General features: G+C 37.5%; 1 protein-coding gene across 6 annotated transcripts in view; it reads left to right on the top strand.

The window, feature by feature from the left end:
- The window catches only part of KCTD5 (potassium channel tetramerization domain containing 5), a 37035-nt gene that overhangs the window by 9068 nt on the left and 9532 nt on the right, over positions 1-18435 (top strand). For 2 of the 6 annotated variants that reach the window (XM_055709006.1, XM_055709005.1), the window contains exons 2-6: positions 1120-1228; positions 2354-2445; positions 3584-3679; positions 6813-6929; positions 13194-13319. In XM_055709006.1, the coding sequence (XP_055564981.1) occupies positions 1120-1228; positions 2354-2445; positions 3584-3679; positions 6813-6929; positions 13194-13319 (540 nt within the window). Of the gene's footprint in view, positions 1-1119; positions 1229-2353; positions 2446-3583; positions 3680-6812; positions 6930-13193; positions 13320-16043; positions 16103-18435 lie in introns of all 6 variants that reach the window. The other 4 variants (XM_055709009.1, XM_055709008.1, XM_055709004.1 and 1 more) reach the window with 3 other exon arrangements.

The following is an 18435-nucleotide window of genomic DNA, read 5'->3' as shown; positions in this document are numbered from 1 at the left end:
TACTGCACCAAAACTTTAGGTACTAAAGGATTAATGCTGGCAGTGATCCACTGGACAGTAGAAAGGAGGAGCAGCGGATCTATGAGATATCTGTCTTACCAGTCTTCCTTAGACCTCTGGCTAGCACAAAGTATGTCAGTACTGCACTGATCACAAGTGTTCACACACAGACTCTAAATTATGTAGGAAATAATCAATTTTGCTTCTTTATCTCTTTGTCAAGAATATCATCTATGCAGGTGAATTTCTTGAACTGTATTTTGTGTTCCACAAAATGCTGTGCAGTGTTCAGTAAACTGAGCATCAGTTAGTTTGATCTATCTCTCTTTGTCTGCGTGAGGTAGGTAGGAACTGCATCTTCAGTATACTTTTGGGTTTTTTAGAAGATGCACATACAACCCTTGCTTGGTACACAGCCATTCTCAGTAGCCTGTGAGTATTTGTACATCTGAGCTAAGACAAAACCAAATGTTTTTAGAACAACCTGTTGAGGTTAAAGAGAAGATAGGTTTGTTTGCCTTTAATGGAGTTGGACTTGATGATCCTTATGGGTCCCTTCCAAGTTGAGATATTCTGTGATTCTATGAAATTTAAAAAAAAAAAAAAAAAAAAAAAAAGAAGAAAGAAAAGCTGGTATTTGAACCTCACTGGAATACAGCCTTTGTTCTGATTCTTCAGGTTTCCAAACAAAACGATAGTTTCCTGTTTTTAAGTGTTACTTTTAACTTTAATTTTCAGTGTTCTCACTTACTACTTAGATCTTTCATGCTAACAATGTTATTAATCTTTTTATGAGGGCTTGGGGGGAATTGATCAGGTAAGAGAAGTTGTGTAGTACATGATTGAATCAAGTGATCAGTCTGATACAATTACAACTTTGTTGTTAAATTCCTTATAATGCGTTTAATAAATTTGGCTTTAAGGAATGTGACTGTGTCTGAATACCTAATTGCTATTCAGATGCAAAGCTGAATATTAGCTTGAATTCCTGCTTGGATGTTCAAATCATTGTGGGGTTTTTGGCTTTGTTTGTTTGTTTGCTTGGGGGTTTTTTTTGTGTGTTTTGGGTTTTGTTTGGTTTGTTTTTGTTTGGTTGGTGTTTTTTTTTCTCTAATCTAGGATGAAACGGGTGCCTATTTAATAGACAGAGACCCAACCTACTTTGGGCCAGTGCTGAACTATCTCAGACATGGGAAGCTGGTTATTAACAAGGACCTGGCTGAGGAAGGTAAGATGTTACTAAATCTCCTGCTTTCTTGTCACTTGCTTATTATTTTCATTGCTTTTGAGTCACCAAAATTAACTTACAAGTAAATGGTAAATTTTAATCAGTGTAGCATTTCGATCTGTTTCAAGTGAAGCTGGTGGGTATCATGCAGTTATAGTATATGCTGTAATTTGAGTGTTTTGAGTATGATTCCTGACTTCACAACCCCCATCCCCAGTTAGAAAGAGAGCATAAATATTCAAATATGAGGAGAGATGCCCATTATTGTATAATCTTGTATCTTTTCTGCATGACTGTGTGAAATATTTGGATTCAAGCAAAAGAATACTGGCTGCAAAACAAGATTTAGAAAACGTAAAGCGAAGTAAGAATGCAGTTCTGGGTTGTTCAGATGTGTGGAATATGCTTTTGAAGAGTAAATTCTGACCCCAGCTTCTCCCTCCCTGTCCCAAACTGATGATCTACTTTACACTAATGGAGGATGACTGTTTTAAACCATGTAGTACTAAAACTGTATTAATAAGGTTTTGAAGAAATTGGACAAAGAGAAACACAGTCTAACAATACTAGCAGGAAATAGTGTGAAACATAATTTCCATGTGCATTGTTAAACACATAGTATGTGTGGAGAACAGGTAAGGCTTGAACATGTGAGTGGGAGCAGTCTGCAGTATACATCTTTAAGCTTTTGTTTCAGGGTCTGATATCTCAAACGACAGGAAGAAAAATTTTCTGCACGCTTGGAGCTGCAGAGCTTTCCAGAGGGATTGTTTTAATTTCTGTTTCGTATTCCAGCCTGAGGCAGGGGCTGAGCTGTGGTGATCAGTCGGTCTGCTATGGAATGGCATTTGTGCTCCCTTTTTTTTGTGTCCAGCCTCTCATTCTGTATGTGAAATGGCATCAGTTTTCTTCGGGGGTTTTTTAGGACAGTTTGTCAGAATGAGCTAAACTTTGAACTACATGTGCCTGAACAAAGCCAGAATTGTTAGGCTGGTAAACAAACTTTTACTAGGGCAAGAGAAATCATTTTCCATAGCCGTAGAGAAGATAATCTTAGGAATTGGTTGGGGTTTTGGCCTGGAATCATTGGTTACACTGTCTTTCCAAAAAATGTTCTCATACTAGGTGTACTGGAAGAGGCTGAATTCTACAATATCACATCACTAATAAAATTGGTAAAGGACAAAATAAGAGAAAGAGACAGCAAGATCTCACAGGTGAGGCTGTTTTCTAGTGTGGTTTTGATTATTTGTTCTATGGCAAGTAGTGGGTGGGTTCCATTTTTGTTTTCCTTAACTGCTCCTTTCCCCAGTAAGGTACTGCATGGCTTCCATCACTGGCTGAGCTGGAACTATTAGGATGCAAAGACTAATATTCTAAATCGCCAGTACCTGCTAGTCCGCTTACAAAGGACACAGACGTATGGTTCTAGTTCTTGTTCAAAAACAGAAAACATTCTAAAGAATTGATCAAAAATGTCTGGTAGTAGCAGAATTTGTCATAATATAATTTCTGGAAATAGTTATTTTAGAAAACAGCTTTTGCAGAATATATTTTTCTCATGTTTAAATACTCTGAATATGATGAGATTGCCTACCTACAGTACAACTGTTACTTATACTGTATGTTTATACAGTGTGTTTATACAGCATATGTACTGATGCTGTTCAGCTCCTGTGACACGCTTTTGTAGCAAAGTTAGTTTCTTTATTTGTAGTGCTATGTAGCTAAGAAGAATCTGCCTCTTCTCATAGCAGCTCATGATTATTTCTTCATGGAAGTGAATATGATAGGGGAATTGTTAAGTAAAGAAAGTATTCAAGTTTGTTCTTTAGCTCTGCCACTCTGGCCTTCCCTGATAACTGAGCGCTCATGGAGACATTACAAAATCATGTTGCAGATTTCTCTTGAAGTCGGGTTGTGGGATAGCAGAGTTGCTCTCATAGCATTTTCTAAAGGGTTTCAGCTGAAATGGTCCTACTTATTTGTTGCTCTGCATGGGAAACTTTGATAGGGAAATAAAAGACTTTTGAATATGGTCAGACATTCCATAAAGTTAGCCTCTGCAGAACCTCAGCCTTGATTTTGAATGATGTGGTTTGCTACCACATGGAATGATAGGTAAGTCTTAAGAATATTTTGTTGTAACTGTTAAGTAGCACTTTTAGTCCCTGAAACATTTGTTAAGCATTGAGTCTTCTGCAAGGTGATTCTGAACAGATGAGATTTCTTTTGAAAGGCGGAGTGTTCAAGGTGTTGTTGTTTACTGTTTCTAAAGAGGAAGGGCAACTTTAGACAAGTCACAAACACAGTGAAGTCCATGTTGTATTGAGCATCTTATGTTTCTTCTTGAAGGTGCCAGTCAAACATGTGTACAGGGTGCTGCAGTGCCAGGAAGAGGAACTCACTCAAATGGTTTCCACAATGTCCGATGGCTGGAAATTTGAACAGGTAAAAAAACCATACAGGATATAGTTACAAAGTCTTCTAAAAATTCCATTATGTGAAAGAGGAGTATAAAGTCAATTCTATGCATCTTTTTTAAGTCCAGTCATTTTCAGAAATTGGATAGATAAAGATACATAGTTAAGTTAAAATTTTATATTTGTATTATTGTCAGAGAACAACAAAATTGTAGCTTCCCAGGAGGTACATTGTGCTAACTTTCTATAAAAACATCTACATCATGTTTGAAGCTTAATTCTTCAGTGGTTACACACGAGCATTTGAAAGGTGAATAAATTAAAATTAACTACTACAAGTTTGTACAAATGGTAGGTCAGATATAAAGAGCTCTGAGTAAAAGAGATTAGCTTGGGAGATGAATGTTTGTCAGGCCCAAACAAGGGTTCTTCAGATAAAGGACGGATACACGTAGGAGGGTGAATGTAACCAGCATGAATGTGAAGCTGGATAGGTGTGAGCTACGTGAATGTTTTCATTCTTTGCCCTGCATAAAAGTCAGTTTGTGTGTACATTCAAGAATGTATTGTAAAATTGCAAGATCTCTGTTACCTTTGCTAGTCTCTGTAGGTAAGAAACTAAGTGGCCGCTTCATCCTTCACATTTCTAACCTACCAGAATATTTAAACTGCATTGGAGCAAGGAATCTGTTAACTCTTGAGCGAGACACAAGTGCTCAGCTACCAGCACTTTTTGCAGCGTCTGGTGCCAGCTGTAGGAGAGGCTGGAGTAAGCACAAAGCTCTTGTCATGTGCAGTCTCACTCTAATAACACAACAAAACAACGTTTTAAAAAAGTATGGCACACAAAGGTAAAAGAGAATGTTCTGTTTATATTTGATGAAATGTGTAAGCTGCTGGTGTCATGGAGATGGCCGTGATCAAATAAACTAAACCAGCACAGAAAAAGCTCCTTACGCTTCAGTCCTCTGGCTCAGGTGTTAGCAGGTCTGTTTAGCATGCCAGAAGCTGAATGTAAGTCCCTAGGAAAAGCTGTCATGTAATACACATGACTATTTCTTGACCAGTACATTGACAAAAATTTTTTTTACGCTCTTCATTGTCATGAGAAACTCGCTTTCATTACAAATACAGATTCTTTACTTTTTAACAGATTAAATGATACTATGGCTTTTACCTGTCCTAAAGCCTTGTATTCCTTGGGGATATTGTATTTGGGAGCGGTACTGCTGTGACAGTACAACTGCTGAAAAAAATATTACAATCTCTTTTAGAATTTAGAATCTTTTAGAACTGGAAAATTTCAAGTGGTTTTCTTAAACATTATGTCCTTGTTTCATCAGCTTTCTTTTTACATCTTCCGTCCCCCATGTTGCTTTCTCTTGGACGCCCAGTTTGAGGTACATAAACACAACAGCTGTATGGTCTCATAATACTCAGCTTCTCGTTACCTCAGACTAGTCCATCCTCTCTTTTGGTTGTATTGCAGACCTGCTTTTAGCAGACACCATTCATGTGAAACATGATTAGAATATTCTGTATAATCTAAACAGTTTTATTGTTAGGATCTGACAACACTGTAGCATTTTGGTAACTTTTTATCTTTTCTAAACCTGTGTTGCTCAGCAGCATGCTTCCTTCAGAAGCAGACTTTGGGGTGGCACCTACCACACTTCGTACATATTATCATTGGTGGGGTAGAAATCATCAGCTTTTTCAGAGGCGTAATATTACTATGGGTTGAGAGTCCTTGTGCTCTGTGCCACATATAGTATCTTTTAGTGGTTGGTTTTGGTCAGAAATATGTCTTTCCCCTTAACATTTCAAAATTTTCTTGTAAAATACAATTGGATGTGGTGATTAAATAGGACTGGAGGATGTTAATCTTCTGGTGCACTTAGGTGGATGTAATGATGCACTTTTACAAAGAGTAGGAGTGAAAGTGCTGCTAGGATACTGCAGTCATGTATCAGTCCAAGTTCAAAAATTACTGGCAATAGTTGTGCTGCCCCACTTTTGTGATTTCAGTGGGTTATTTTGTAGATGATCTTTTACTTCAATTGTTACCTTTTCAGGCAATCAGAAAAAAACAATGTTTTGGCAATACTGCACAAAGAGAAACTTTGGGCTTTACAAAGTTGCTTCATACAAAGGCTTTAGATGCCAGTCATGTAAATTTTAATGCTGAGTGTAACCTGAGTGTTGCACCATAGTGCTGTCTTAAATACATTTACTGTATAGAAGGATGGTATTTAGCTGCTGCCTTCAAAATGATTCACATAACAACAACAGGATAAAAAAAGTAATAATTCATTCTTCATGAGCCTTCTCATCAATAGTAATCTCCAGTTTACTCAAATAGGCAATTTTTTTCTGGTTGTTCACACTTAATTTAAAGTTCTGATCTTTCTTAAGTGCACTGACAGGCTATGCTTTAAATTAAATGAGCTAGGAATTACCATGCATTATTAAGTTAAAATAATTTTTGTAATAAGAAGTTGAGAAATTCAGCTGTGGTTTTGAACTTCTGAGTTATTAGAAATTTGGCAAGTGTGAACAGAGTTCTTGGTACTGATTTTTATGGGAACAAGACAGACAGCTTTTTCCACTCCAGGTATTTTCTTGGATCTTCTGTAAATTACATCTTCTAAAACCAATTTAGAGCACCAAACTTTTTTCCTCCAGTTGACTTCATATGTTTCCTGAGCTGTATTTTATCAATATCTGGAACAAGATTAAGCTCTTTCATACCCAGCCTTGATATATATATATATCAGCTTTATATAACACCTTCCAGTCTTATATCCACGTTACCTTCTGCAACATGGCAACTATGACAGGAAAATAATGCTCACTTTCATAATGCACCAAACTGTTTATGTTTTACAGAGTAGTTGGCTACACCACAGTGATGTGGGGAGTTTTCTGACTTATCAGTAGTTCTTAACTTCCCTTGAAATTGCAAAGGGCTTTGCAACTGCCTCCATAAATTTGAAGTATGTTGAAATTAAAGTTGTACCTTGATAGCAACCTGTTCTAGTGGCAAGTAAATGTTACCTGAACGTTTCAGCTCATCTGTTATTTGTATGATTTGGACAACAGTATGTGCTTCAGCTTTACAAAGGTTTCTTTTTGTGTTTTGCTTTGATTGGTTATTTCAGCTTGTCAGTATAGGTTCCCAGTACAGCTGTGGCCGGGCCCAGCAGTCAGAGTATCTGCTCATAGTGTCACGGGAAGTGAAAGGGGAAGAGAGATGCTTCCAGAAATGCTGCAGTGAGGTGTGTCACACCTTTCTTTTTGCCCTCACACTGATATGCTTGGCCTCCTTGCGTTTCTGCTGCTTTCAAATCATTCCACTTTATTCCTGGATGTACAGCACATAGTAATTTGTGTGTATTTGTGACTAGCTTTTATTCACAGTATTTCATTATACATTATGAATGTTTATATTGTAAAAATAATAAAACAGCAATCAACAAACCCACCCACCCCCAGTTACTTAGTTAAGGGTTTTCCTTAAGAAAAGTTCTTACTTTCTCAATAGGTGACTTTTCCTTAAATCTTCCTCCAAAGTTAGCAGCCTTTGATCCAAACATTAGGAGCCCTGTAAACAAAGCTTCGAGTTCACTGGGTTCAGAAAGGGACATTTCTTTGTTAATCATTGCCCCAGTTCGAGTGTATTTCATCCACCTAATAGCCAGTTTTATTCTGAGTTCAAACCCTTTATTTCTGCTAACTCAGAAGTTAACCGCTCTTTTAGGCAGATGAAATATTTTTAAACTGGAACATCAAATAACAGAATTTTTCAGAAATAAAATGTGGAAGAATGAGGGGAGAACAAAACCAGCAGTTTTAAATCTTGTCTCAAGTGGGAAGAAAGTCCGGGGGGGGGGGGGGGGTTGGCTTTATTTTTTGTTGTTTTGGGTTTTTCCCCCCTTGGGAAATTTCCTCAAAACCCAAATGAAGGATCATAGCTTCACTTACTGGCTTTTTGGGTTGTCTCATCTTTCCCCTCACCCTCAGGTCACGGCTTTTTAAATTGCTGTGTTACTTCCCAGTGTTGAAGAGTCTGGGAGGGATTTTTTGCTAACAAGTAACATTGGAGGCAGTTTCCAGTTCTTTAAGTAGCTGTGCTCTGTTTTGAAGTGTCATATATGAATTGATTTGGGAACCTGGTGTTCTGTGGTATTTTTCATTAGTAAAATACTCTGAGTACTTGTTCTTTTCCTTGCTATATGTATGCTCACTCAGTCTGAAAGATCTGTATAACGTCATGAAGGTAACATGACAGTAAAGTGGCTTGATATGAGCCGAATCTTGCCTATGAGTTCACATGGGCACTTAGCCATGCAATTCCAGATTTTAAACCTGGAATGTTGCCTAGTTGTATTCCAGAATCTGCTTTCAATGTACCAACAATGTAACTGTTTCTTAAAGTTGTATAGGTAACATTCAAAATGTGGAATTAATGCACTGGGTTTGCAGACTTTCTGGAACCGAGTAGGAAATGTGACCTGTTGTTAAGGATGTGTAGGGTGCAGGCAGCATGATGTTATTCATGCGCTGATGTCCTAGGTAGTTGAAAGTAAAATTCAGCATAATTAAATGGGAGATGAGGAAAGGCGGGTATAAAATTTAAAAAAAAAAAAAAACACAAAAAAAACCCACAAAAAAAAACAACTGGAAGGGAATTATTTTCCTTCCTCCTCAATTTGATGTCTGACAATTGCACTAAGAGACCTGAAATAAATATGCTAAATATGCTTGTGATCCTGGTTTCACTCTTCAGTGCTCAGCTTAACAACTGATGTGTATGTATCTCTATAGCCTTTTGCAAATCCTTTGAGAAGGCAGCAGAATGAACTCTAAAAGCCATAGCGGCATTCTTACATGCATATAACCTGTGTAAAAAAAAATGAGGAGAGGACTTTCTTTTTTTCTATCTAAAACCAAGAAAAAGACAAACTTTCTAGTGTACAAGGAATTCACCATGTCTGAAAAAGAACTAATATTCAAATATAAGAATATTTGAATAGAATTTGAGAATAATTGTTATGAACTTTACTTGATTTTGAGAATCAGACCATCACACAAAGAGAAGGAAGTTGGTAGTCATGAAGTAGAAGAGTTAGTTAATATGAGTAACTCCAGTGAGAAGCCAAGAAAGACAGGGATGCAGTTTGTGCAAGTTGGAGTGGTTATCTGTGATGGTAATACTATTGCTAATTTGTCCTGCAAATGTACTGTATAGATTCTGAATCAATATTGTTAAACTAGTATAGCAAATCTGCATAGGCAGGTTATGGAAATAGCAGCCAATTTTGAGATCTCTCTCAATTCAGTTAGGCGTGAAATTTGTTCACTTCAAAACCAACATTCCTAGAAGTGATGCACCAACCATTTTGCCTATTCATAGGGATATTTTTAGGTGTACAGTCATTGATTCAAGACAGGCAGCGATTTTGCTGCCATTGAGTAACTTGATGCAGGAATCATTTGACCTGTTCTCTCAGCTATACTACTTTTATCATCTGTTTTTCTTAAATAGTCTATTTTGAAATTTTTGAAATTGAAAGTTATACTCTCACAGAGCTGCAGACTTAGGAAAAGTTTCTCAGAAAGTTACCTCATTATTGTCCCTGAAATCATTCTTAAATCTTTCCTCTTTGAAAAAAACGCCTAACCATAGCTAGGCATCAGGTAGTCACCATCCACTTTATGTATGCCAGACTGTTTGTGGTTTTTAACTTTGCTCTATTTGATTGTCAGCTTTTATCTTACTTAGAAGTTCAATCTTTATGAGACAGGAACTTCCCTGTTATTTCTTAAGTCTTTTCAGGAAAATCCTGACCTGTACTGGCACATAAAGTAATATAATGCAAATAAATATATTTCTGTTGATCTAATTATGATGATAATGATTGTAATAATAATTAATATTAGTAATAATTAATTATGATAATAATAATACTTCTTTCCATTCCTGTCTTTTTTTAGTTACAGCTGACAGCCTACTAGTGTCAGCACCCTTATTCAGTGCAGTGAATGGATCATGATCTAATAAATTTTCTGTGATAAGTAACATTGTCATTTTCCTGTGCTTGGTTATGACACTGTTGGTGCTCCTGGACGCTCAAGCAGGATCACACTGCTTTAATAAGGAGTGTAATGAAACAGGTCATGGAAGGAAAAAAAACATGAGGAGAAATACATACACACATGTATATAAATGTATATAGAATCAGAAAAATCTACAAAATTCAGAGTTTCAAAATGTTCTTTTTTTCCTCCTTAAGTTCTTGGTCACTAAAACTCCCTACTGGTTAAGCCCCATGAGCCAAAAAGAGTTTGTCCTTTCCAGAAGTCTGAGAAACAGTAGGCTGGATAATCTGATATCCTTTTCCTGTGCATTGTAATGCATGTTTTGCAGACCTCAGATTACTCTGATTTGTTGTAGGTTCTTTTTTTGGGGGGATGGGGAGGCATGGCAGGGACAGACAGACATGGGGTCAGGGAGTTTAGCAATTCCTTCCAGTTTATCAGCATCCTTCTTAAAGTGTTGCCACCAACACTGGGAACAGTGGGGTGACTTTTGGAATACAAGTGCTAAAATATTACTTTATTTCTGATCAGACTTTCAGACACAACAGTTCAGTTCTAATCTGCAATAATTTTCCATGGTTTCTTTTTCTTCCATCACCCTTATTACTGCTGATTCTTCGCAAAAAGCTACAATGAAGTTTCTAGCATGCTATTGATACTATGCCAATAATACATTCTTAGTTGCACATATGTGGAACTGCTTACAAGAGTTATCACATGTTGGAGTTTCAAAGAACTTGTGTTTAATGTTGCAAGAGTGACTATCTTGAAATGCGCCAGCTGAGTAGTAATGGCAAAAAGTCATCCAGATGTTTTGCAGTCAGCTAAATTGATAGTGCTATCCAACTGGCTAATAAGTAATTGGTCTGCCACATCTCCTAGAAAGACATAGGTGCAAAAGGTCAGCTTTTTTAGATTATGAAGCATTAGTGAGGGATGTGAGCAGCTATCAGCTGAGGACCTATCAGCCTTCTTGGACTAGGATTGATGGTTTGGGTCTTGTAGCATATCAACTTTCAGAGAGGTAATTTATTTATTTTGACTGTCAATGAGTAAAGAATTCTATTTCCTTCTGGTAGTTGTTATCATAGCTTATCTGATATCAGATTCTTGCCATTTTGCAAGAAGAAAAGTTGGCTGTATACTAAATCAAAATTATTCTTCAAACTTCTCTTCAGAGAAGGTAGATTGTGTGGCTTTATTTAAACATGTATCCAGCTTTTTGAATGTTTTCTAGCCTTTAAGTAGGTTAAAATTACTGTTTAAAGTAGTCCTACATTTTATCTCAGTAATTGAAGCAGTTACTGTATTTGAATTATATGGTTTGTAATTGCTATATAATATATAGGATAAACTTTACACCACTTCAGCAGACTTAGAGGCAGCTTAACTGCTTTTCTTCTGAAAATTTGTGCATGATGTTTTTTGCTGATAGGGAAGAGAATCAACAAATCTCTCTATATGAAGTAAGTCTGGGTTGATTTTCCAGCTTTTCAGTGGACTTTCTTAGCCCATTTTGTGCAATTAAGCAACTAGTTACTTTTTGGGGTTTATGATTCTGTTATACAAACATGCTATGGTGCAGACTACAGAGTATCCCTTGTGAAAGATTAATAGACTTAATGTCTCAAGATAAACGGTGTCTTTGTATTCCAGTGAGGATGTATTGGTGCTTCTAAAAAAACTGGGAGTTTGTATCTTCGTTACATGGTTTTTGTGGAAAAAACATCTTTATCGCATTCATTTTTGATCTGCCTGTGTTCATTACTGACTATGTATGCATTTTGCAAAATTAGAGTGATGTTAGGAGTGGAGGAGGGAGGGAAATGCTTCTGGTGATCACACCCAGACAGTGTAGTTAAAGTAGGCAGGTTGAGAGCACTGAATTCTGATTGCCAGTACTGTTCATTGGACGCTGAGCCTTGTATGCTGTAATACCATCAGGGTCCAAAAACTTTGACATTGCCTAGGCCTGGCATCAGGTTGGTTCATTGTGCAGACATACTGCCTGCTGCTCTTTGTCTGTGGAGGTGCTTGCTTGGCTGTCTTACCACAGTGCTGGAACATCTGCACATCTCTCCTCTCTCCTTAAAAGTACTATGAGGCTTTATTTTCTCCCGACAGTGCTATATGGAAGCTGTGTTTAACTTTGGTGTATTTCCACTTTTGTTGGGGGAATAATCTTATCACTGAAGTACGGGTTCTGAACCAAGATTTCATCTTGGCTGCATCTTCCCTGCTTTAAAAAGGCTTTTACTCTGTTTGGTGCTCTGCTAGACTAATGACAGTACAGAGTTTGGATTTAGACAGGTAACTATGGTGTTGCAAATGCTGTTGCCCTAAAAAACAAGTGAATCCATTTCTATGGGGCCATTACCAGGATATTTTAATGATATAAGTAAGAGAGATTGGGGAATAGGACAGCCTGATAATGTGTGGTGACTTGGTAGGTAGATTTACTATAGTTTTGGTAATAACATGTAGATAGAGTGTACCTGTGCAATAGGTTGATTTTTAGGGCTTTGATCTGTGTCAATAGTAATAGCCCCATACATTATCTTGTCAGACTTTTGAAGTAAACCTTTAAAATATGTGAACCAGCTACATCTGAATTGATTCAGACTTGGAAAGACAGGCTATGTAAAGCTTCTAGCATTAGTAAGTGTGTAAGGTAAGACAAGTTACATGAAATTTCTGCCATTTGATAAATGTACTGATGATCGTACTGATGTTGAGTGTATCCTTCTTTCTCAGTAAATTGTCATTTATGATTCAATACTGAGACTTGTAGAAGCTTGTAAATACATCATGTCTCATTATACATGGCTTCTGCTTGTAGTGCTTCCTTAACTTCCCTGTAGCAGTAGGTATGAGCTTCAGATGTTAAGCTTGGTGTCCCACCATGCTGTGTCTTGCTCTTTTCCAATCAAATGAAAATTTTGTCTTTGTCTACTCAAACTGTGCTTTAATAGAAGTACCATTGCTCTAGGTAAGGTGGTGGGTATCCCTTCAGGCTAAAGTGTTTCCTGCATGCATCCATTTACATGTTAAATCATGCCACATTTAAGATACCACATACAAACTTTTTAAAAATTAACTTTGGAGGATGGGAAAGTTTCCAGTAAATAACAGAAACAGGGAACAGGCTACTTCTCTACTGGCCTGCCTCTGTAGCCTTTTCTTTCACGGTATAATCATAACCGTAAATCATTAATTATGTAAATGTTTAAAAAGAAAAACTATGTTTATCTCATCATCAGAGTGTCAGTGTATTTGTCAACATCAAAATGTGTTTGCATTGAAGTGGAGAATCATGCTTCAGGCACAACCAACAGTCTGAAGGTTGAGGAGTGTTTGTACTAATGACAAGTATTTATGGAATTTTTTTAATGTGGAAATGCGATTGACTTTTTTTTGTTTTTTCTCCCCCCATCTTTCAGCTGGTCAGTATTGGTTCATCCTATAACTATGGCAATGAAGATCAGGCTGAGTTTCTGTGTGTTGTCTCAAAGGAATTGCATAACACTCCCTATGGCACAACCAGTGAACCCAGTGAAAAAGCAAAGGTAATTTACTAAACGTTGGACTGAAGAAATGGTGTCAAATTGGGTGGGCTTCACTAAGTTGTGCTAGGCCTACCTTTGTTCTGGACCATTATTTAATTGCCTTTTTTCCCTTTCACTTATGATTAATAATGGTTCCCTGTCCATTGTATGAGAGACTGTAAATGGTACAGCCACCTTGCATTTCTTATACCAAATGGGTTCTCTACATGCAATACTCTGTACTGTTCCTGATACCTGTCCTATTTTTTTGAGTATTGGCAAATGTTTGGTGTTACAGCTGAGAATCTAGGTTTTGTTTCTGATGCATTTGAATGGTTCCTTATTCTGCCACTGTTCAGTCAAAACCTGTTTTTCTTGCTTGAGTTCAGCTGAAGAAGTCTTACCGTCAGGAATGGAGGTTGTAATATGCTGTCTCTGAAAAACATACCCATGCAATATGTTATAAAATGAAGGTATTTGTTAGGTTAATATTTTCAGGTTTCTACCTGGTTCTCTACTTTTCTGTAACTGGCTTTATAAAAAGATTGTAATGGGCACAATATCTTAGCATTTTACTTGGTTGTCTTTCAGAGTTTGTACAAGGGAAAATGTAAATACACAACTGAATAGTAGTAAGGCAGACTGCTTATGTACTTAAGTGTAGTCTTATCTTCAGCGCATATTGAACAGTTTTTATCATTGTATCTACTTTGTATGAGGAGGCGACTACAGACGACTGGATACTTCTGTAGTTGGCTTAAAAGCTTTTGATTTAGTATATGTAGATGGAAAGCAATTGGTAAAACATCAAAGATTCCATTTTCAAGAATCTCCTTCAATGAAATTTTTTTAATAGTGCTAAGAATTGATCTGGGTCTTGGCACTGAGGCCTCAAATAGGTAAAACTTCACTGCTTTCTGTGCCTTGTCACTTGGTTATCCAGCTACACATATGGAGACATTTTTGTAAATTGCGCTATAAAAACGCTCCAAACTTTCTTTTGGATTCTTATTGAAATGATTAATTTATGCTAATGGTTGAGATAAAACTTCCAAAGAGCTGTAAGGCATTAATGTAGTCAAGGGTAAACAGTAAACCTGGGAAAGCCACACTCACTCTTTCCAAAACCCTAGTCAAGGTCTGCTTTTGCCAGAGTGCTTCAGAAAAACTTTAGCAGTAGACAAGTTAAAGAAGTGTGTGGTAATAATTTAGGGCTGAGATATGTACCTGAAATAAAACATGGAATTCTAGAACCTAATAAACATTTTCATAAGGAATGGTAGTACATCTTCAGGCAACTTCATAAGTTGCCAGAGTTACACTGCATCCTTAATGTAAAAGAAAATATGGACCAAATGAAACTATTAAATCCTAAATACAAAAGTTCACTGTGCAGTACAGCTCTGTAGATTCAGTCACTCTGAGAGAAGCAGAATCATTGAAGTGCTTCTTTGTCGTTGTTTCAGAGAAGAGAGCACAGCGTAATTTGACCAGGGTGATGAATAATAATTACTTTATTTTTGGTTGGAGTTTTAAACAGTCAGTCTTTCTGCCCTGGAAGAATTGAGCTGTTGCTAGTAATTAATGACAATACTTGAAGAATTATTTTTTATATATTGTGTTTCTAATATGTAAAAAAAAAATTGATCTATATTGTGCCTGGAAAAAAAAAAAAAGAAAAAAAAAACTTTTTGCTGAGAAGTTTCTGACAGCTGTGTTCAGGAATCTTGACTGGATAGACCTTGGGAGCTCTTGTCTCAATATTTCCCTCTTAGCCAATGTTAATCCTCTAGTCTGCAATCTGTTCATTAGTGTCAGAGTTGGTCTTTGTGAAGTTCATATGATTGAAAATCTGGTATCCAGTGATATATACAGAACGTATTCATGTACTGGCACTGACTTCTAGAAGCCATGAGAAAGTCTTCCTATCACTTTTACAGGAAGTTAGGTTAGAGAAAACAAAAATCTACCAGTATGTAATTTTTATTGACAAGCACTTCAATTTTAATTTATAATACTGGACTTTCAGAACAGGAAAAAACACTTTCTGATAGCCCATTTAATCAAGCTTCACCTTCATTCCTTCTTAAGAGATTTTTTTTCTTGTGTTTTCTTTTTTTGGAAAACAATGTGCATAGTAAGTTAGTAGTTGACTTCCACATAACCTTCTAATACAGCTAAGCAAAAGAGGTTAACGGCATTGGGGACATTGACTTAAATGGTTCCAGTGGCTTTAACTGGTAAGCATGGCACTACTGAAAGATAACCTGTATTCACATGAGCATTCTTCCCTTTTATACCACTTTATTGATCTGTCACTCTTGGGACAAATGACCAAAGCTTATTCATAACATCTGCATCCAGAGTTAGATTCTCAAGTGCTATCCTTTCCCATCCATGGTGAAGAGTTACATGGATTTAAAGTACCAGCTTTGCAGTTTTATTTAAATTTTCTCTATACTTCTGGTCCCTATTGTTTTGTTGCATGGCACTGTTGACTTCTATCTGCTGATTTTAGGACATTTGAAAAAGGAAATTTTAATGAAATCTATAATGTTCCTCATTGAAATTCCTTGCTGTCATACTTTCTTACAAAGAGAGGGAGTCCCAGATAAAAGTAAATAAATGTCGTTCCCAGATGCTTCAAGTATAAATGGACTGTACTTTGTTGCAGCTCTGACTCACTTGCAATCTCTTCTTTTCCCTTCCTTTCTCTATACTTGCTGCATGCTGCATGCCACTCAGAGTGAGGATGAAGAAACGGATTACGATATGAATGACTCAGATTAAGTGTAAATGTCATGGTGAGCACTAGCTGCCCTAGGATTTTACCCAGATGCTTTTCTGCCCCATCCAATTCCTACCCCCAGTAGTGGTGCCCTTTGGCTAGCCCTGGTGGTGTGTGTGTTTGTGGTTATAGTTGTGGCACGGTTAGCAAAGGTAGTTTTCCTGTTCTGGATATTATTTCTTCAACAGAATAATTAGTGTTACTGTTACAAGCTGTATTGTGATTGGTTCCTTTGAACCAATCTCTTTGCTGAGAAGGAGAGCTCTTCATGTAGATTCCAGGGTCAGAATTGCTTTTCATTTTTATTTTCCATGCACCAGCTTTTCTGTTCAAATGTTGGGTTTTTTTACATGTTGGGTCATCTGATACAAACTTACAGTATACATTTCTGGTAAATGTCTGATTTGGCAAAAAGTTAGTGAACTTGACTGAAGTGCAACATAGTCAAAAGATGGTCTTCTGATAATTTTGGAACTGACAACTTTTGAATCAAGACTTGGCAAATATAAGTAAATATTGTGATCTTGGTGCTACAGTTATATTTGTCATAGGAAACAACTCTCTCTGAGGAGGGATCAGGTCCTTTCCACTCTAGTATGACATCTTATTGAAGTCACAAGTGGGAGAACACAAAGTTGCATCACAAAGAACAACTGTTCCAACCTTTTCCTGATGTGTCTGCAAGCACTGCTCATATTTATTCTACTATCCAATTTCTAGAAGGTAACTTATCATTGAATATTCGGTGATACAGTGTGCGGGTAGTCATTTGAGCCTGTATAAATTGAAGATACTTACCATTGCATGAGATGGAACTCCAGCTTCTCATGTATACACCTGAACTTTTTAGTTGTAAAACAACCTTACACTTCTTCTTTCTCAAGTGTTGCTTCCACATGGCTGAAGAAGAACCTATTTTATTTTCTTAACTGATGCTAACAGAAACTACTGCTCAGGTAGAATAAGGTATTTTGCCAAGTCTTCAGGAATGGCTGTAAGGAATGGATCAGATCTGAAGCTTTTTTGAAAAAAATAAACTGGCACTGTGCTGGTATTGAAAGCAAGCTTCTTAAGCTGCCTGAGAGACAAACAGTCCTTAAAACGCTATTCTATATGCACCAGATTTATTTTGAGTGGGAGGAAATAGTTATTCTGTTCTGCTTCCCTAAGAAGCAATCACACTCGGGGCCCCTACGATATGAGAGTTCATTCAACATGGTTTAGAGTTTGTCAACTTTGGATGTGGTGCACCTGGAGCAAAAATGGAACTGAAACATGAAAATAAAGAATCTTTTTGTCAGATCTGCACTAGGGTCAGGTCAGTCCCCAGTATCAGTACAGACCAGGTGATGAATGGACTGAGAGCAGCACTGCAGAGAAGGACTTCAGGATATTGGTGGGTAAAAAAACTGGATATGAGCCAGCAACATAAACTTGTAGCCCAGAAAGCCAATTATCTGGGACTGCATCACCAGCAGCATGGCCAGCAGGTCAAGGGAGGTGATTCTTCCCCTCTACTCTGCTCTGGTGAGACCCCCACCTGCAGCACGGTGTCCAGCTCTGGGGTCCCCAGCACAAGAAAGACATGTTAAAGTGGGTCCAGAGGAGGGACACAAAAATGGTCTGAGGACTGGAGCACCTCTGCAATGAAAACAGGCTGAGAGAGTTAGAATTGTTTGGCCTGGAGAAGATAAGGCTCCAGGGAGACCTTATTGCGGCCTTCCAATGCTTAAAAGGGGCTTATAAGAAAGATGGAGAAAGACATTTTACCAGGGCCTGTAGTGACAAGACAAAGGGCAATGTTTTTAAACCGAAAGAGGGTAGATTCAGATTGGGTATAATGACAGAATCTTTACTGTGAGGGTGGTGAGGCACAGGAACAGGTTGCCCAGGGAAGGTGTGGATGCCCCATCCCTGGAAGTGTTCAAGGTTGGGTTGGGGCGGGGGGAGCTTTGAGCATCATTTCAAGCATTTCACCTTGTGAAAGATGTCCCTGCCCATGGATGAAGGGGTTGAACTAGATGATCTTTAAAGGTTCCTTCCAACCCAAACCATTTGGTGATTCTGTATTCTAAAGTGTGCAGACAGAGGAGCATTATCAGTGAAGTCACCTGTTTAGCTAGTAAAGCACGTTCTCAAATGAAAACTTCGTCTGTGCCTGGTTCTGCTCCAGACATACTCCTCAATCCTAGCTATTAACAGTTTGTGAGAAGACCTGACATAACTGTTTCAAATTTTATTGACCTCTATTAGTGTTGAGCTGTCTTCTTTTGACAGTTTTGCTCAGTAAGCCACCAAAGTTTTTAGGAATAGTCTTATTACAGGGCTTTTCAGGAAAAAAAAGGAGGA

The sequence above is a fragment of the Falco cherrug genome, chromosome 4, assembly GCF_023634085.1.
Source record: "Falco cherrug isolate bFalChe1 chromosome 4, bFalChe1.pri, whole genome shotgun sequence".
Taxonomy (NCBI): Eukaryota; Metazoa; Chordata; class Aves; order Falconiformes; family Falconidae; genus Falco; species Falco cherrug.
Note: the sequence above shows the minus strand (reverse complement) of the source record. Positions and strands in the feature narration are given on the sequence as shown.